The 20933-nt window shown below is 53.9% G+C and overlaps 1 protein-coding gene across 3 annotated transcripts in view; it reads right to left on the reverse strand.

Moving 5' to 3' along the window:
• The window catches only part of SLC2A9 (solute carrier family 2 member 9), a 142500-nt gene that overhangs the window by 48497 nt on the left and 73070 nt on the right, over positions 1-20933 (reverse strand). For all 3 annotated transcript variants that reach the window (XM_051829847.3, XM_051829863.3, XM_051829853.3), the window contains 2 exons: positions 14967-15099; positions 7624-7811 (listed from right to left, as the gene is read on the reverse strand). In XM_051829847.3, the coding sequence (XP_051685807.3) occupies positions 7624-7811; positions 14967-15099 (321 nt within the window). The remainder of the gene's footprint in view (positions 1-7623; positions 7812-14966; positions 15100-20933) is intronic.

Raw genomic sequence — 20933 nt, forward strand, 5'->3', positions numbered from 1 at the left:
CTTGTGCATCAAAAACCTGGAGAGGGTCCCATCCACATCCCACAGCTCCAAGGCCATGGCGATCAGTGTCACAAGCCCTGGCATCACCTGTGCACTTGGGCATGGTCCCTTCTGTGTCCTGCAGAACCTAGACCATGGCCACTGCCACTGCACACTCCACAGTGGCTGGCACTTAACTCTGGGGCTGGAGGACATGCACCTTTGAACCCTGTGTCCACTGAAAAGTCACACTATAAACTGCTACCATGCATAGCATCGCAGTACCACAGACACCGCTGCTGACTACAGCTGAAGCAATCCCAGGGAGGCTAAACGTGTGCTTCCATCTGGAACCAAAGCCAGAGCAGCTGCCCAACTGACAACCTACATCCATGTCAATGAGAAGTCTTTTCTAAAGAAAGCTACTCCATAAAGAAGCAGTGATTACGCCAATTGTTCAGACACCAACATAGACACAAGAAACACAAAGAGGCAAGTATGCGTGGCACTCCCAGAAGAAAACAACAGTGCTCCAGAAACAGAGCCCGAGTTGAAGGGGATCTGTGACATCCGGCAGAAGAGCCCCGAAGGAACCTCAGTGAGACGTCAGATGATACAAACAGGCAATTCAAAAAAATGGGGAAAACAATGCAAGACAGGAATGAGAAAGTCAACAGAGAGATTGGAATTTTTTAAAAGATTTATTTATTTGAAAGTCAGAGTTACAGAGAGAGGTAGAGACAGAGAGAGAGAGGTCTTCCAGCTGCTGGTTCACTCCCCAGATGGCCGCAATGACTGGAGCTGCGCCAATCTGAAGCCAGGAGCCAGAATCTTCTTCTGGGTCTCCCACGCAGGTGCAGGGGCCCAATGACTTGGGCCATTTTCTACTGCTATCCCAGGCCATAGCAGAGAGCTAGATCAGAAGTGGAGCAGCTGGGACTAGAACCGGCTCCCATATGGGATGCCAGCGCTTCAGGCCAGGGAGTTAATCCACTGCGCCACAACACTGGCCCCAAGAGATTGAAATTTGTAAAAAAAGCAAACAGAAATTCTGGAGATGAGAACTGCAATCGCTGAAATAAAAACTGCAGTCAAGAGCTTCAACAACTAATAGACCCAGCCGAAATGCCCTGTCAGATGAAAATAAAGAAAATTAAAAATAATGAAGACAGCTATGAGACACATGGGACACCATAAGTGAACAGATATTTACATTAATGGAATATCTGAAGGAGAAGAGAAGGAAGAAGGCTTTGAAAACCTAGGCTATGTAATGATAGCCAGAAACTTCCCAGGTCATGAGAGACACGAAACATCTGGATCTAGGAAGCCCAAGGGACCACGACCAGATTCAGTCCAAAAAGACCACCTCCCACCTCCGGTCAAACTATCAGAAGCCAGACAGAGAGAGGCTACTACAGAAAGCAGGACAAAAGCATCCAGATACACATAACAGAAAACCAATCAGACTGGTACACACCCAGGATGATGTTGCAGGTCTTGAAAGAAAAACTGACAACCAAGAATGCCCAGAAAAGCTATCCTTGAGAAGAGAGCATGAAATAAAGTTTCGGGCCTGGTACACAGGTGTATAAGGTTAAGCCTCCACCTGCAATGCCAGCATCCCATCTGGGCGCCAGTTCCAGTCCTGACTGCTCCACTTCCAATCCAGCTCCCTGCTAATGCACCTGGGAAAGCAGTAGGAGATGGCCCAAGTCCTTGGGCCCCTGCACCCACATGGGAGACCTGGAAGAAGCTCCTGGCTCCTGGCTTCAGATAGGCCCAGTTCTGGCTGTTTCAGCCACTTGGGGAGTGAACCAGCAGATGGAAGACCTCTCTCTCTCTCTTTCTCTCTCTGTATTTCTGCCTTTCAAATAAATAAATAAATCTTTGAAAAAAAAAAAAAGAATAAAGTCTATTTCCAGACAAGCAAAATCTGAGGGAATTCACCACCACCAGACTGGCACTATGAGAATGATTAAGGAAGTCCTACATTGGAAATAAAAGCATAACAGGGCTCAGTGCTGTGGTGTAGGGGGTAAAGCCACCGCCTGCAGTGCCAGTGTCCCACATGGGCACCGGTTCAAGTCCCAACTGCTCCACTTCCAATCCAGCTCTCTGCTGTGGCCTGGGAAAGCAGTGGAAAATGGCCAAGTCCTTGGGCCCTGCACCCACATGGGAGACCTGGAAGAAGCTCCTGGCTTCTGATTTCAGATTGGCCCAGCTCCATCCATTGTGGCCACCTGGGGAGTGAACCAGCGGATAGAAGACCTCTCTCTCTCTCTCTCTCTCTGTCCCTCTCTAACTCTGCCTTTCGAATAATAAATCTTTTTTAAAAAGAATGAAGTTATAATCACAACAGCCATCATGAATATAGACAAGAACATGACATTCACTGCCACAGAGAAAGAGAATCAAGACTTTAGGTGACAGAAGGTTGCAAAGCACAAAGATGAGGGAGAAACAGAAAGAAACAAAGAAGATATAAAAAGTCAGTAACTGGCAACATGGCAGAAGTGGGCTGGGCCTTCCCTGTGCCCTGCCGGAGGCCTGGACATCACACCCTGCCAGCCGGTCTCACTCTCACTCCACACAGCAAGTCCCCCTTGGAGCTTTCTGTGCCCGCCTCCTGCATGCTACCTGCTTGCTGTCTGCACGCAGGGAGAAACCTGCCTGCAGGGGACCTGCTCCAGCTGGGGCTGGGTCAGCACCCGGAAGCCGGGGGCAGAGAAAGACCAGCAGCTCACAGTTTGATCACCGGATTCCCACACCTGTTCTCCCCTCCCCTAAACGTATCACCTGCACGACTATCCACGTCCTCATCACAACCCAGTTTGGTCCGTCCCCTGCCTCCATGTAACACATGAGAAAACTGAGGTTTAGCCAGGTGAGGGCCATGCGGCCATGAGCGGCAGAGCCAGGATCCGAACGCGTCATCCCACACCTTTCCACTGCCTTCACCGTGTGTGGACGAGACGGCCCTGCCTTCCCTGCGCAGGTGGTGTGAGGGGGAAAGGGGGCCCAGCGATCGCAGTGGGCTGCCTCAGAGAGAAGGGGCTCTGTGTCCTGCTGGACGCTGCCGGAGGCCCCAGGCAGATGTTGTCTTCGCCCCTCGGTTTGGAGGAGCGAGCTGGCTCTGCTGGCCTCTGTCTGTGGTGCTGGCTGCACACCTCACACTCGGGGAAACAGCACCCAGGTGGCGCCAAGGCCCTCTCTAGGGCTGGCCAGGCTCAGGGTGGCAGAGCTCCAAGCTCAGGACGACTCAAAGCCAAAAGTCCTCTGAGGGTTCTGGTGGGACAGACGGGAGGCTGGGAGCTGCACGGGGCGGGTCTGGCTCCCGGCAGTCGCGTCAAAGGCGAGAACCTACACACAGGTCTGCCCTGCCCTGCCCTGCTCTGCAGCTGTTGAGGGAGGTGAGATTTCAACAGTGCGCTGTACCTGGATGGCTCACGTGCGGTGTGTAAAGGGGCTCCTGCCTCTGCCTCCCACTCTTTTTCATTGTGAAAACCCAGGAAGAAGCAAAGGAAAACTTGGTTTTTAAGAGTGCCAGAAAACAGCGTTCACCAAAGTCCTGAGTGCTGGATCGCCCAGTCTTGTTCCTTAGCCTACCAGCAAAAACAGACCTTCGCACCCACCCAGCCCTTGCTCACGGTAACCAGCTCCCTGGCCTGTTCTCCTGCCAGCTCTGACGCTGAGACACCGGGACTCATGGGGTGAACCCAGGGCGACAGCGCTGGGAAGCTGGAGGATGTGAGGACCCAGGCTTCTTTTTAGCTTCCACCGTCCCTGCTGGGACATAGCAAATCCCTTCAGTAGGGTGGTCTCGGTGGTAGTGGTGAGAATGTTTCTAATTCTTATAATGTAAAAAAAGTAAATAAAGGGCTGGAGTTCATAAATAAAGGGCAGATTAAGCCATCACTGTGACACTGGTGTCCCCCATCAGAGTCGTCCCGGCTGCTCCACTCACGATCCAGCTCTCTGCCAACCTGCCTGGGAAAGCAGCGGAAGATGACCCATGTGCTTGGGCCCCTGTCACCCATGCAGGAGACCTGCATGGAATTCCTGGCCCATGGCTTCAGCCTGGCCCAGCCCTGGTCATTGTGGCCATTTAGGGAGTGAACCAGCAGATGGAAGATTTCTCCCTCTCCCCTCTCCCTTCTCCCCTCTCCCCTCTCCCTCACCTCTCTCTCTCTCCTCTTTCTCTCTCTCCTTTTCTCTCTCCCTCCCTTCCTCCCTCCCTCTCTCTTTCATTCTGTCAAATAAATAACTAGATATTTAAAAAATTCTAGTTTGTGTGGGAGAGTAGTTGCAGATGAACCTTCGCAAAACAAAAGCTATTGATAAAAGCTTCTGCAATTACGATTCAGAGGTTCTTTTGCAAAAACACCTGGGCTCCCGATGACACGTCAGGGGGACTCTCCAGTGGCTCCCTGCCAGGAAAGGCTGCAGCTATGCATTTTGCTGTAAACACATCTCAGGTTTTCTCATCCCCTGCCTTCCCTCTGTCCCACTCAGTCACCGAGCCAGGGGGGAGGGTGTCTGGCATTGTGCCAGGCACTGAGTTACAGGGGGCTTGCGCATCCCACTGAGGGTGCAGACCCAGGCAGCAGCACGCACCCTGCGCACCTAGTGGGGACAGGGGGCTCACTCACAGCTGCCTGAACAGGCCCTCGGGTCCCCACCAAGAGCTACACATTGCAGGCAGCAAATTTTGAAAACGTGTGGCCTTGCGAGAGAAGGAAACAGAGCTAGGAAGAGTCCTGGTGGTCCCTGCAGGGCTGGGGGTGGGGGCAGGAATCCAAGCCAAGTGCTTTCCAAGCGCCATTTCACACAATCCTCCCAGCAGCTGTGCAAGCTGAGTGTTACCATCCCACGCTGCAGGAGAGGAAGCTGACCCGGGAAGTTAGCAGGAGGAGCTTCCTGTGTGTAAGAAGGAAGGACGGGCCACCAGGGCAGCACAAAGAACCACCCTAACTCTGGGTCTTCCAGAGATTCAGAAAGGTTCCAGAAACCCAAGACTCTCAGGCCCGGGCTCGACAGCTGGGATCGGTCCGATTTCCAACCCAAAGACTTGGTAGAGGCAGTGTCCTTCTGAGCCCCTGTTTTCACCTCCTACTCCCTTTCTTCCCCAGATTTTCAGGTCACACAGGGACAGAGACCAAGTGCTGACTCAGGTCAGGGCAAGGGGGGGACGCCTTGGAGGTGGGCAAGCGGCAGCGGCCGCCCCAGACCAGGGGCTGGGCTCAGCATCCCAGATCTCCTGCACACGGGCAGGAGACGGCTGCTCCTGGCAGAGGCTGGCTTCCTCGCAGGGCACGAATGGCTCCGGAGGACAGCAGCTGCCCGGCACAAGCAATTTTCCCTGGCAGGTCTAATTTTAGAGATGGGAATTTGAAAGCCACTCTGAGACACAGCCCCGTGGTGGGGTGGGAATCCAATAGCAATGAGGAATTTCGGGACAACTCCATGTTGTTAAGTCTAACGCTCACTTGATTTCTGAAGTATGTGAAAGCCATCCATCCACTCTGCGGCATCAGTGCATGGAGTAATGTGTTCCTGTTGGCTGCACACCAAGGTTCTTGACAGCGGGAGGTACCTGGAGACATTTCCAGTTATCACTGCTGACGGCTCCAAGATGTGATGAGCTGGGAGGCACCGGCTTAGACCAAGGCTCCTGGGACTTGAGACAGACTGGCCGGTCCTGGGGCGGGCTGTCCAGGGCAGTGCACCTGACCCCAGGAGCGGGCGGCTGTCGGGGCAGGTGCCACTGTAGGGACCTGCAGCATGCCTGACTTGTAAGCCACGGCTACTTCCTCTAGAAAATGATGATGGCGCCTGCACGTGGCAGGGCTGTCTGGAGCGGGAGGTGCCTGGCTGCCTTTACAAATGTCTCAAAGGAGAAATCACGTCCTCCAAAAGAATGCCCAGTAAGGCTTGGGGGACAAAGCAGGCTTTAAAGGCACCGGGAGTTTCCGGGTCACATGAGGTCACGGGTTTGGATTAAAAGGCTGCATGTGCCAGGGAGAACTTAGCCTGAAGCACAGGCATGGCAAATGCAAGGCTGGCATTTGCCACTAACCAGCTTGTGTCCCTTTGTGTTTAAACAGACTGAAGCTGTAGTCCTCAGGTCTCCTTTCTACCGCTCCAGATGTGTGACCTTGCAAAAGTGTTCCAACATCTCTGTGCCTACCAGTGGCAGCTAGCTCACAGGGCTGCCCTGGGGACAGCTCCTGGCCACGCTGTGCCAAATACCTGCAGGCTAGAGCATCACCACAGCTGAGCAGACTGAGCCAAGCAAGGGGGACGCAGTGGGGCCAGGTCTCTCACTGCAGGTTGGTGGTCGCTCTGAGCTGGGAAACGGGGGCCACTGACTCCTGGCCCAGAGCTCCGTGCTGGGTGTCGGGGACAGCAAGCCGGGTTGGAAGCCTTCATCCCGACCTCAAGAGAGAAGGGACTCCTCCTAGGGAAGGCAAGACAGCGGAAGCCGGTGCTGGGAGCCGAAATGAGGGTCTCTCCCATTGGGCGCACGTGCAGGGAGCTTGCAGACACAGCATTGCGGGGTTTCCAGAGTTCCATAGCCTGTGCCAATGCAAAGATCGCGTTCTGGTGGGCAATTCCGCTTAGAAACACCGCGGTCTCCGTCTCAATGCCCCAGGAGATACCCATCCCAGGCATGCTGGTGAGAGTCCCGTGCGCCGGCATTCTCCCTCTCTGCAGTCTCAGGATGAGAGGGATGACCTTGGGGCCAAATGCTATGACCTTGACAGCAGGGAGGAGATGGTGGGACTTGCCCGGGGTTGCTCTGCACATTCAGGTGGAGCTGCTGACCCTCTGACCTGACCGAGAAGGCAAGGGCAGGGAAGCAGCAGGCTGGACCTTCATCCCACTGCCTCCGAAAACACAATCAGGAGGCTGCAGGTTGTGCTTGCAACTTTCTCCACTGCTGGCCGGGAGTTACTCTCAGAGGGAGCTTCAGGCTCAGAGCCGGACCCCCCTGCATGCACCCCTGCCTAGCGGGCAGCCAGCCTGCCTGCACCCCCCGCTCAGGGAGCCCCTCTCCGACCCCCAGGCAGCCTGTTCCATTCTGCAGAAGACAGGATAACAATAACAACCCAGACTCTGCCTCCCTCACTCTGAATTCCAGGTGAGAAGAGCTGGCCGAGTCCACCCTGGGGTGGGGACCTCTGTGCCTCCTCAGACTCCCCTGTCCATGGAGCTCCAGCCCCAGCCTCGGCCCCGAGCCAGCTTAGGGGAGGGCACTTCCATCAAATCATCCCAGTATCTCTCCCTTAGAACCTCCCCATTACGCATTTGCTGGGGGAGTGTGACTTGCAGGTATCCCTGGGGATCAGTAGAGCGACAGGCAGCATTTGGCATGGGGCAGTTCTGTGCCAGCTGCTGAACTGGCCCTTCCCCATGGAGTCCCTCTTTCAACACCATGTTATCCCATCCTCCAGGTGGGGAAGCCCAGGGCCAGGTGGCTCCGTGGTTGCTCAATGGCACAGCATCCATGGTGGTTGGCAGGGCTGGGATTTGAACGTGGGCATCCAGGGTTCAAGCCCTGAACCATCCAGCCCCAGCTGCCCCCTAGCCACTGGGGGTCTCCCTGTAGGTGCAGGATGCCCGGCAGGGCCCGGTGCTTACCGCATTGAGGCCACAGAGCTGGTAGCAGGCCATGGTGATGACCACAGTGACCACCTGCCAGCGGGCAAAGGGACACCTGAGCAACTCCAGGACGGACACCAGGCGGGTGTTCCTGTGCACGCGGCTCTCGGCCAGGGCCTCCTCCACCTCCTGTGAGACGTCTTCTCGGCCCAGGAGCGTCTGGAAGGCTACAAGTAGACAAAGCAGGGCTCTCAGTAGGGGGTCAGGATATCCTCACGGGGATGGACCCACCACCCAGAAACACCCTTGTCAGGGACAGGGCTGCGGGGGCCTTGGGAACCCCAGAGTCCACAGGCAGAGAGAGGCAGGGCTTTGCCTGGGGTCACCCAGCTGGCTGGGAGGGAACCTGCATCTCTGCATTGCCGCTTGGCAAGGCAGAACTGCCCAGGGTTCAAATCCGTCCCCACTGTGGGGTGGGAATGCCCTGGTTCATATCCGGTGATGACGCCTGCTCCCACGGCCGCGGGAGGAACCACATGAGGTTGCTCCCGCTGTGCCCTGGCTCAGAGCCTCCCAGCCAGCCAAGGATGAAAGTCTTTGAGCGCCTCCTGGCTGCCTGTGCCCACATGCTCGCTCTCACTGCGGGTGGGGGGTGTGTCCAGAGCCGGGGCTCACGGCCACCTGGCTGCAGACTCCAGAGCTGACCACATCACTTCCAGGAGCATGAGTCGCATGATCCTCAAGCCTGTGTCCACGCAGCCCCGTGGAATATGGACACCAGGGGAGGAAACTGTCTCCAGGAGCGGCCTCCCTGATTCCCTCACCCTGACCACATGCATCCTACCCCAGCAGACTGCACACTCTGGTTTCACAGAGCCTCTGGGATTTTACCAGCCCTTTGGACACTGGCAGGTGGGCTGGCCGATGAGCCCCCGAGGGCATCATCATGGGATTGAGGGGGTGCTTCTGGGATGTGTGCTCATAGTCTAGTCTGCTAGTCTGCCCTGCGGGGAGAGGCGGCTCCCATGGCGGCTTCCACGGTGGCTCCCGTGCACGGTCCCTCCCAGTCACCGAGGGTGGTGGCCTTGGAGCAGCACTCAAGCCACGGGTCATGCAAAATCACTCTCCTGATCTCTCTCACACACACCCCAAAACCACTGTGAAGCTCACTCCAGATTCTCCAGGTGGGCTTCTGGGTGTTTTTCCACCTTGCGCTGAAAACGGCTTCCCAAAGTCTTTCCTGAGCCATGCTTCCCCCAGCATTCATTAGAAAAGCACCCATCGAGTATGTTTCTGAGTCATGAACTAAACCATGTACGAGGACTCCTTCCCGTTCATGACAAACGTGTACCAGGAAGAAGCTGCGCAGATTTCCAAAATGTTTGCACCACAATAAACTTCTCTAATTAACTGTGTTTTCCCATGAACTCATATTGCTGACATTTCCTCAAAGTTCCAAAAGCAAATCCCTGTGCTAACACAATTCTAAGGCTTTGGGAGAATATTTTCCTCTCTTCTCTGACACACATAGCTTTCATTACAAAATAAGAAGCTCCTTGTCTATGTCTTCCTTCTTCACCTTGCCTTCCAGGAAGCTCTCTGCCAAGTTCACTGCTCAGCCCGCAGGGAAGTTTCCTGGAACAAACATCTGTACTTCCTCTAAACACTTGACTTTCGCCTTGAAGCATCAACTTCACATTCCTGCTATCCATGCGTTCATAAAAGCCAGCTGGTTTCCACTCGTCTCGTACCCCCATCTTGCTTTCTGGGCCCTGTGCACTCGGCCACGCAGCTCCCTGGGCTGGGACACTCTCCCGCCCACCCCCACCCCCCCGGCCTGCCCTTTGAGCCTCTCCCCCAGCACTGTCACTGGACGTCTCATCACTGGCCGGGAACACATGCAGAGCCCTGCAGGGATCAGGAGCCACGTCAGTGATTGTTGATCAGAGCTGAACTGGCGCAGCCGGCAAGCCCGGAACCTCCCTCGAAGCAGGGTTTCCCCACCTCTGCCCTGGTGACCTCGTGGGCTGAGAACCGAGAGCCAACAAACCTGTCGTCTGAGCCCCCTTCTGTGACGTTTTGTTACAGCCAACATGGAGCCAGCTGGGCTTCTCCTCTCAGGAGGGCCCGGCACGCAGCTGGCAGCAGCTGCCCAGGTCTCACGGCCTCGTCTACAGATGGGAGGTGGCGTCAAAGCACTGATGTGCAGCCACTACTAGGATGTGGTGGAAGGAGGTCACTGGGCTTTTGAGTCAGTTTGCACGTCTTGCAGCCCTCAGCAGCAGGCTCCAACGTGGGCCCTTGGGAGAGGGGTGGGGAGCAGATGCTGGCGGTCCTGTTGCTGGTTCTCTAACAGTTCACTGAGGACAGAGCCTGGGGGAGGGGGTGGGAGCTGGCGGTCCTGTTGCTGGTTCTCTACAGTTCACTGAGGACAGAGCCTGGGGGAGGCGGTGGGACTGTGCCAAGCGGAGGAGCTGGGGCAGGGGCTCTGGGTCTTTCTCTGCCTTCCGTGTGGAGTGCCACACTGTGGTTCACTTGTGCCATTCGCTGGTTGGTGCTTTTGGGACTGGAGTTTGGTTTTCATTGAGCCCACCCTGACAAATGCACTGGGTGGCTTATGGGTGGCTCACTTGGTGCTAGCCCCAGCCTCCACGGAGAGCACGCTGCCTCCCAGAGACATTCAGACTGAAGACACAATGCACCCGCCTCTTCAAGCTTACAGTAGCATCTTTTTTTTTTTTTTTTTTTTTTTTTTTTGACAGGCAGAGTGGACAGTGAGAGAGAGAGACAGAGAGAAAGGTGCTTCCTTTTGCCATTGGTTCACCCTCCAATGGCCGACATGGCCGGTGTGCTGCGGCCGGCGCACCGCGCTGATCCGATGGCAGGAGCCAGGTGCTTTTCTTGGTCTCCCATGCGGGTGCAGGGCCCAAGCACTTGGGCCATCCTCCACTGCACTCCCGGGTCATAGCAGAGAGCTGGCCTGGAAGAGGGGCAACCGGGACAGAATCCGGGGCCCCGACCGGGACTAGAACCCGGTGTGCTGGCGCCGCAAGGTGGAGGATTAGCCTAGTGAGCCGCGGCACCGGCACAGTAGCCAGAAACTTCTATAAAAAGAGGCTTTGGAAATGTTTCTATAGCCATGGGGTTTGGTACCCAAAATCGCATACACAGGTCACCAGTAAAACTCTCATATCTGCATATTAAAAACGATAAAAAGAAAAAAAAAAAAAAACCCTTGCCAACAGTATAAAATATTCCTGATTTAAAATATTCCAAATGCAGACTTCGGCTAAATTACTCTTGCTACGATGTAAGAAGACACCTTCTGATTAACTGGCCAGAACAATGACTGACACTAGGGAAGGGACAATTTCCTGGCTACACTCGCGGTGCTGGGGCACAGGCCCCATGCCACGTGTTTGGGTCAACCAACTTTGTTGCCTTCTTCTGCCTGAAGCTCCCTGGGCTGGCAGGTGCACTTCTGAGCCATGGCCATGATGAAGCCAGTCTTTACCAAGTCTTGACTGACACGGGCCAGAGTCTGTTCTCTGCAGGCTCCGTGAGTCCCCGGGGCTCACACGGTCAGGGCGTCCCTTCTGCAGGTGAGCAGGTGCAGGCGCTGCAGCCCTAAAAGTACAGCACGAGACAAGGACTGGGTATGGGGCATCTGCGGGTGGGAGGGTGGGACGAGCCATGCGGCACGTCACACGGAGCCATCGCCGCAGAGCCTTCTGTGGGTGGGGTGGGCGGCACCCCTGGGCTGCTGAGCGTTCCCGGTGCACTGTCCCCCAGGATTGTCCACCAGGGGTGGGAGTCAGGGGCAGGTACCCACCAGTTCCTGCCCCCTCCCCAACACACACGTGGACTGGGCGACACGTGGCCACAGAGGACACACAGCCAGGGTTTGGAGAGACCCCCGGTGCCCTGGAGGGAGGATCCATTTGCTAACAGCTGAGCTGAAGTCAGAGCAGGCCAAGGTAGGGTGTGATGGGGACCCCGGGGAAGCCACTTCACTGCCAGGAGGAGCTGGGATTTTCTAATTCTGGCAGGGGCCCGACCCTACTCCCAACATTCAGTTTTGGCCCTTGGGGACAGACTGAGTGAAACTTTGGGGGCTCAGGGCACAGCCATGCAGTTCTCACAGCCCCGGAAGCTGCAGGCTCAGAGGTCAGTGGGTCCAGCTCCCTGGCGAGGGACGCTCCCTGGCTTGCAGAAACGAGTGAGCAAGTTCCTCTTTTCACAAAGGACGCCATCATGAAGATCCCCCTGCCTCAGGCTCACCTGACCCTGTGACCGCCCACGTGCCAGGCCCCGTGCTGGCTCTTAGGACCAGGGTCGTTGGCTCTGGTGGGCTTCAGGGAGGTTAGGAGACGTGCCGAGGACCAGCCAGGCAGAAATCGGTGATGTTTCTCTCCATGCAACTCCAAAGAATGATGAAAAGAAACCACAGAGCTGAGAGGCTGATGGAATCAAATTCCATCGTTTCCATTAGTCTGGAGCTTCAGTGAGCATCTGTGTGCAGGGTGCAGACTGCAAACATCCACTGGGTTGTTACAGGAAGGACGAGGTCCAGTGTCTGCTCCAGGGAGGGCGCTACGGCTGAGGCCAGGGGTGCTGGACACACAGAGGCTACAACATCCTCATGAGACCCCACCCACCCACCGAGGTCAGCACTGATGGCCACTTAACACCTGGGGAAACTGAGGCAGAGAGGGATGAACTGGCAAGGAGAGCTGGCCTTCCTGCTCCTGCCCTGCTGAGCTTCCACAGGGTCACACGGGCCCAGCTCTGCAGGAGACAGGACAGGCACTGGCCACAGACACTCCTCCTCCTCTTGGCTGGAACGCTGATGTGATGGCAGCCACTTTGGACCACAAGGCAACCTTCTAAGGATGGCAGAGCAAGACATGGACGGAGCTAGGCTCTGACACAATGGAGAACCCGGCAGCCCTACACAGCCCGCCTTGATCAGTTGTGAAAGTGAGAGTGAATGCACGTTCTATTTTGTGTAAGTCACTACATTTTGGGCTTTCCATCGTAAGGTGGGTGGGCTGAATCGTGATATACACCAGAGCTCTCCAGGGACTGAAACCTGTGCTAGGTGAAGGGGAACCTCCCTCTTCTGGGATGGGATTGTCTCACGGGAGCTGCTCAGTGCGGTCTCGGTGCCGGGGGGTTGGGGGGGCGCACAGCCTGTCTAAGAAAGAAGCCTGCAACATCCTCAAAACGTCTAGATGTGTGCAGAGGCAGCAGCTTAGCGGCTGAGGGTTGGATGTTGGATCCCGCCACACCTGAAGGAAACACACCTGTTTGCTGCCTCCCTGCCTTCTTGGGATCTATGTGGTCGGAGAGCTCAGGCTCTCTCTGTCCTGCAGTGTCCTAAATCTTCCAGGGGCCAGCCCTGTAGAGGCCGACCTTGGGGAGGCAGCATGGTCAAGTTCAGGGTGCTCCTGGGACGTTCCTTTGATCACAAGACCCAACGCACCTGTCCAGGGCGCCATCTTCATCCTCATGGCCAGGGACATTTTTTTTTTTTTTTTTTTTTTTTTTTTATATTTTGACAGGCAGAGTGACAGTGAGAGAGAGAGACAGAGAGAAAGGTCTTCCTTTACCGTTGGTTCACCCTCCAATGGCCGCTGTGGCTGGTGCACCGCGCTGATCCGAAGCCAGGAGCCAGGTGCTTCTCCTGGTCTCCCATGCGGGTGCAGCGCCCAAGCACTTGGGCCATCCTCCACTGCATTCCCGGGCCACAGCAGAGAGCTGGATGGGAAGAGGGGCAACCGGGACAGAATCCAGCGCCCCGACCGGGACTAGAACCCATTTTGCCAGCGCCACAGGCGGAGGAGTAGCTTATTGAGCCGCAGCGCTGGCCCAGGGACATTCTTATCCCCACTGCTCTGTTCCCACACCCAGCCCTCAGCTGCCTGGAAGCTCAGGCAGACAGAGTGGGAGTGCAATTCCCCTTGCTCCGCTTCCACTGCCTCGAGTAGGGTTTCTGCCTCTTGCATGGCAAAGGGTCCTAATCAAGGGACCCCAGTCACGAAGCAGTGCCCGTCGAGTCCCCTTAGGGTAGAAGCTCGTCTCCGCCTTCCTTTCTTGAGGCAGAAGTTGGGGCTCTCTGTCCCACTTTGAGCCACAGAGCTGGCGTAGAGAAATAAAAAGAGCCAGGCCAGGCACTTCACCCTTGGCTGCTATGTAGGAGGGTGGGGGGATGGGAAAGGAGTCCAGGGAAGGAGGGACAACTGCACACAGACACCGTGTCCACAGGACTGTGGTTCCCCTCCATGAACCCAATCCGCAGCCCGGGCTGCGGACTTTCTCTGAAAGCTTAGGCTCCTCTCAGGCCAAGCAAAGCCGAGGACAGCGCCCCCTGGTTTCCCGTCACAGAAACCAGAAACTGGATCTCAGCTGTGAATGGCTAGACAAACCAGGCGGTGATGGATATTCTGTGTCATTTGGAATCTGCAAAATGCTTGCACGGCTTGAGTTCTCAAAGATGCTGCGTGCGCGCGTGCGCACATACACACACACACACACCTCCATGTGGGCACTCTGGCAGGTCAATCTCACGCATGAAAGGCTGTGCAGAGTCCCAAGCAGTGATGAGAGCGGACAGCAACACAAACCATCTAATTCCACCCACCACAGCCTGGGGGAAGCTCCCGACCGTCCCCTCTTCTCTCCATGTCCCCCGGGCTCAGGGGGCATAAGAGAATTGCTCATGGGGTGGCGGCAGTAAGGGTAGCCGCTAGCCCTGGAGCCTAACCTGGCGCCACCTGCTGGGGACCATTTTACAAGGGGAGCAAAGTGCAATGTTAAGCCCACCGTGTCTGTCTCCAGGCAGAATGATTTTGCCTTTTGGGGGCTCTAGGAGAAGCGCCTGATTCTGAAGCTGTATCTGCCTGAAGGCCCATTGCAAGCCTCACTTTCTCTCCTGTAAAATGGGCCCACATCTGCCCACAGCTGGGCCCTGAATGAGACAGTGATGCTCATTCTGCACTGTGCCCTCGAGTAAGAATGTGGAGGCAGGAGAGGAGGGTCCCCCCCCACCCATAAACCTCTGAGTCACTAGGAAATCTGTCTGCTTCCTCTCGGGGGTTGGGAGCAGCCACAGAAGTGGCACGGAACAGACTACACGCAAGCGAGGGTCCTGGGTGCCTGATCATCCTGGCTTTTCCAGACTCTGTGGATGACCCTGTGCCCGGCTCGGCCCCCGCAGCAGGGCTGTTGGGAGGCAAATGAGAAGCCATCCTTGGGTGCTCAGCCAGGGTCCGAGTGCCTGCAGAGTGACATCACAATGTGGTCCCTCCCATGCCCATCCGCCCAGGTCCTGGTGCACCTGCAGGGCTGACCCACGCGTGACAAGGGGATAGGACCCCTACCTTTCACAGCTCCCTCCTCGTCATGCTTCTCAAACAGCAGGTAGCGCGGGCTCTCGGGGAGGCACGGCAGGGTCAACAGCTGGATGAAGGCAGGCACCATGATCACGCCAAACAGGTATGGCCAGGTACTTTCCTGCAGGGAGAAGACATTGCTGGAAGAGTCTTGTCCAGGGGACAGGGCCACCAGGCCAGGTGCCTCAGCTCTCCATGCAGGTCCCCCTGCCTGTGTGACCCTGCGAACAAAGGCTGGGGACAAACTGGCCCAGGTGAGCACCAGCCCAGAGTACATGGCGATTTCAACGCACAGGTCTGGGACTCCTCAGAGGCCCCGTGTGTGAGTGATGTGGGGGTGGCTCTGAAAGGCAGGCTCAGGGCACCCAGGGGTGCTGGGGTTGGCAGGTTGCACCCCACACTCCCAGGGCACCACAGAGACCCTGAGAGGCTCAGCACAGCCCCCTCACAAGACTGCAAGGGAAGAGTCAGGCAATGCATCCACTGTACAGCTTACACGTAACAGGTGCACAGAGCCCTTCCAGGGCCACGCAAGTGCTCAATGTCAAGTTCTCACCATGTTGTGTTTTGTAAGCAAGTGCAAAGAGACAGCTAGGGAGGAAATAAGACACGTTCAGTCCTGAAGAGACTTCACACGATGGGGGAGGCACCATCTTCTCCCTTCGGTCCTGTAGGAACTTGGAAACGTGTGCATGGAGGGCTCCAGTGGCAACACGGCACAGCCCCAGCCTGTGGCCCCTCCCCAGCACTGGTGCTCTGCTCTCCCCTGAGACCCTTGATGGCAGAGACCCTCATCAAGTTCTGGGTCCCATGCAGGAGAAGCAGTAGGGACCCCTAAAGCACAGGATGAGGGGAAGGGGCTCTGCCCAGGGCCCTCGCCCAGTGGCTGGCCGTTGGATTCTGCAGACACAACACTGTTTATTCACAGGATTCCTCTGGTCCTCGCATCACAAGGCCAGAACTGGTTCTGTGGTCCAGGGGAGAGCTCGGGCTCAAAGACGATTACAGAAGTCAAAAGTAGATTGGAGGCTGCAGGTTTAATTTGGTTGAATTATTACCATACAATGTTGTTAAATAATAATTTTAAAATTAAAATGAAAGTAAATAATGATAAATAAAAAAGTAGGTTGGTGGCTGCCAGGGGCCGGAGGGAGGGGACAGCAGGGAGACTGCGGGTGGGAACGGGGCTTCCTTTCAGGGCGATGGACATATTCTGGGGTCAGGGTTGTAGAACTTTGTGACTACAGATGCGCCTCGCCTTATGAAGGGGTGATCCTAAGTCAAAAATACCCCAAGTCTGAAATGCATTGAACACACCTAACTCGCCAAACATCCTGCCAGGCAACACGGTGCCCTGCGGAGCATCAGCTGTTCACGGTTACGACTGCCATGAGAGGTGGTTGTGCAACGTAAACGTGAACCACTGTGAGTCGGGGGCCATCCACACACTAAGAAACCATTGAATCGGGCAGGCTAGCAGTTCAGACACTGGATGGCATGCCTGTACCCCACATTTGAGTACTTGGCTTTGATACTGGCTTCTGGCTCCTGACTCCAGCTTCCTCTAATGCTGACCCTAGGAGGCAGCAGTGAGGGCTCAAGTCTTTGGGTTTCTGCCACCCACATGGGAGACCAGGATCAAGTTCCTGGCTCCTGGCTTCAGCATCAATGCTTTCCCAGCTGTTGTGGGCATCTGGGGGAGTGAATGAGCAGATGGAAGCTCACTCTCTCTCTCTCTCAAATCAATTTTAAAAACCACCAAGCTTCTCCTTGCAATATTTTGGAAAAATCCCACTGAGTTATATACATTACTTTTTAAAATTATTTTTATTTATTTATTTGACAGGTAGAGTTTTATACAGTGAGAGAAAGAGAGAGAAAGATCTTCCTTCTGTTGGTTCACCCCCCAAATGGCCACTATGGCCGGCGCTGCACCAATCCGAAGCCAGGAGCCAGATGCTTCCTCCTGGTCTCCCATGCGGGTGCAGGGCCCAAGCACTTGGGCCATCCTCCACTGTACTCCCGGGCCACAGCAGAGAGCTGGCCTGGAAGAGGGGCAACCGGGACAGAATCCGGCGCCCAAATGGGATGCCGGCACTGCAGGCAGAGGATTAACCAAGTGAGCCACGGCACCGGCCCCAAATTAGTTTTTATTTATTTGAAAGGCAGAGTTAGCCAGATCCTTTAAAGAGGGACTGACAAAGTCTAAAAAGCATCCCGTGGTCATGATTTGCATCACCTCAATGCCCAGACCTTACCAGTAAGATAGGGAATCACCCGGGAACAGGCAAGGCAAATTGTAAAATCCTGCCCTTCCTGTGTCACGTTTCTCCCGGTCCCTTATTATGGTGTAAATCCTAGAGGTTTTATGCCTAATCAGCTTTGGCAGATGGATGTCACCCATTTTTCTGAATTTGGTAAACTAAAATACATACATGTCTCTTTAGATACATGTTCAGGTTTTGTTTTTGCCACCCCGCAGTCCGGCGAGGCTGCCAAACATCTCTCATTGCCTTCAGGCCTTTGCTGTTCTAGGAACCCCTATACAGATAAAAACTGATAATGGCCCAGCGTATACTTCCAACTCTTTTAAGCACTTCTGTACTAACTTCCACATCTCATCACCGGGATTCCTTATAATCCCCAGGGACAAGGTATTGTGGAATGAGCACATGCCACATTAAAAATTATTTATAAAAAATAAAAAAGGGGGAATACAGGACCATGGCATATTCCCCACAAAAATGGCTATCACATGCTCTTTTCATTTTAAATTTTTTTAATACTGGATAATCAAGGGAAATCTGCAGCTGATCGTCACAGGCATCCTGAAACCGAAAGACAACAAGTCTACGTGAAGTGGAAAGACCCTCTAACTGCTCAATGGTATGGACCTGACCCTGTTTTAATATGGGGATGTGGACATGTTTCTATACTCTCGCAAAAAGACAATGAAGTACGATGGTTACCTGAGCGACTTGTGCGGCAAGCAGACAATGTCACGAAGCAACCCCTCGATCTTCATTATGATAACATTGCTGATCGGAATCCCCCTGAAGATGAATGAAGCTTGCTGGCTCACATCAAACTAAGCCTAGGCCATGGACTCTGTTGGTGCGCACCAGTAGTTCAAAATTGTTCATGCACTTATGATAATGGAATTAAAACAGCAGAATTTGTGCAATGGGTAAGGAACAATCAAACCTTGTTCCTTACTGGAAGGGTTATAGTTGAAAACCAATGGCTTAATGTGACTGATCAATCGAAAAGGGAGAATACTGATTTTAGCATATCAAAACTGGTCACATTGACCAGTATACCTTTGTCATTTCTAGAAAAGAAGCCTGGTTGATGTATTGGTCAAAACTGTTAAAGTAATTCTTATGGTCAATTCCTCCTTCTCTGTTGAAAGTAGCAATTTCTGGCTACATTTAGCTGCCATTAACTACTTACTACTGAAAGAGCGTATAAGCTGTGACTTGATTCCTGGAAGTTGCTGCTTTAATATCTCAAATAATGTTCCTCACATAAAATATCTGGTACAGCAGCTAAAAGGTGAACTTCAGCATATGTTTCTAAATAATCCCTTCTCTTTTGGTGAATCTCAATGGACCCACTGGCTTTTGATGTTGCTGGGTCCTTTATTGCTGCTCCTGCCTTTCTGTCAGTGCCTCCCCTGTATATTCCAAGGCCTCTCTGTGCCATTTGGTACCGTTTGGTCTGAGATTTTAAAGTTGCATTCACAGCTTCACCCCCGAGCCAAAAAGGATGGCACTGAATTCCAATGACGGGTAAGACTCGGTCTCCTTGTACCAACCTAAGACAGGAGCCTCAGAGAATGTCTGGGGTGTCCAATGACGGGTAAGGACAAGAAGAGACACAGGCAACCTAGGACAGGAACAGTGCCTCAAAAAATAAAAAAGGGGGAAATGTGGGCAGCCACAGGTAGTCACTCCCTTTGTTTACACTTAAACATATGAATGGAGACTTCTCGGGCACAGACAATTGGGCTAGGGAGATTCCGGGAAGAGGCAGGAAGAACCTAAACCTTTCACAAGAGATGATACAGATAATCAGTCACACCTGAAACCTGCATTTATCACCTAAGTGTTTTATTGTACCCTTGTAATCAATAATTAAGAACCTTATTGGGAACTCTTTGTAACCTTAAGAGCCTTTTTGATATGTAAATCTTTTGTGCTCCTTCTTGTAAACAACTGGTCATGTTTAAATACTACTGGATTTATTCAATAAACGAGCCTTGATCAGGAAAAAAAAAAAAAAAAAAGAAAGGCTGAGTTAAAGAGAAGAGGGGGAGGAGGACGGGGTGGGGCCTTGCAGAGCACCAAGCTCCCCCAGCTCCCCAGCTTCTGCAGCTGTCCCTCCCCAACGGACTCTGCCACCACACTCCTCCCAGACCAGCTCTGGGGGTCGTGGCCGCTGGCACGTCTGCTCCCTCCCCCTACACCCCAACCCCGCCCTTGCAGGCAGTGCTGATGGACAGTGAGCCAAGCCCAAAGTCAGCCCTGAGGGTCACAGCCTCTCCTGCCTCTGGCGCCCAGCTTGCTGACTTCCTCGTCTCTGCTGTCTCAACTGTCAGGGTCTGAACCACGAACCACGGAGGAGCCCGTCTGTTTTGCTCTCTGAATTACCTGATTAGGAAACTGTCTCTTTTCTTTCTTTCTTTAAAAGAAACATCCTTTATCAGTCTCAAGACACAGAGCAGGTAAAGCAAAGCTCTCCCTTGGTGTACCTTGTATTTCAAGAATTATCTCGGCCATGCTGCGCACACGTGGATTTGAGAGGTGAATGTCACAATGCAATTACATACTCAGAAACGTTTGTTTTTTAGAAGAAATAATGGTCTTTGGGGATTTGGGTTTTTCAGGAACAGTCCTTTCTGTCTAAAAGACATCGTGTCTAAAAGACATTGTAGAATAAGCTCAAATCTAAGAAAGCAAATTTTGTAAATGTTTCTCATTATCCATGGTGAAAAGAGGAATATGAAGGCATTTGACACGGCATTTTAAAAAGCGTCAGGAGGTGGGAAATTTACAATGGATTCACTTAACATTTGGGTGAAGGCTGCAGAATCAGAGCAGCTGCAAAACAATAAAGCAATGGAGAGGCAGGCGGCACTGCACTCCCCAACTCACAAGGCCTTTTCATTTTAAGCATTTATGTATTTATTTCATTTTAAGCATTTATATACTTATTTTATTTGAAAGGCAGTGACAGAGGGAGAGGGGGAGGGAGAGATCTCCCATATGCTGGTTTACTCCCCAATGGCTACGACAGTCAGGTCTAGGTCAGGCCAAAGCCAGGAGCCAGGAGCCAGGAGCCAGGAGCCAGGAGCCAGGAGCTCCATCCTGGTCTCTCACGTGGGTGCAGGGGCCCAAGCACCTGGGCATCTTCTGCTGCTTTCCCAGGTGCATTAGCAGGGAGCTGGATTGGAAGTGGAGAAGCTGTGACTCAAACCGCCGCTTCCGTATGGGATGCCAATACTGCAAGCAGCAGCTTAAGCGCTTGGTCACGGTGGCCCAGCTTTTTGTCACTATAATGAAATACCTGAGGCAAGTCACTTTATAAAGAAGAAAAGGTTGACTTTGATCTGGAGGATCAAAGTCCAACAGCGTGAGGCAGGCACTGATGCGGGCCCTCAGCTGCACCACACAACTCCAGGAGCACCTGCGCATCTGTGTCCCTCTCCCTGAAGCCACCAAGGAACCCCATCCAAACAACCTAACCGAGTCACTTCCCACCTCTTTAAAGCCGTTAACGTAGGAGCGGGGATTAAACTCCTGCAGGAGCTCAGAGGAGCAACCCACATTCCAACCTGGCATCCTCAGTGCAGGAGAGCTGAGAGTGAGGACAGGGCCTCCGGGTGGGTCCTGCAGGCTGCCTGCTGCCCGCTGGCGGGGAGACCATAGGGGAACCCCCTGAGCTCTCTGTCCC

This window comes from Oryctolagus cuniculus, chromosome 2 (assembly GCF_051225735.1).
Source record: "Oryctolagus cuniculus isolate XC-2025 breed Fujian yellow rabbit chromosome 2, ASM5122573v1, whole genome shotgun sequence".
Taxonomy (NCBI): Eukaryota; Metazoa; Chordata; class Mammalia; order Lagomorpha; family Leporidae; genus Oryctolagus; species Oryctolagus cuniculus.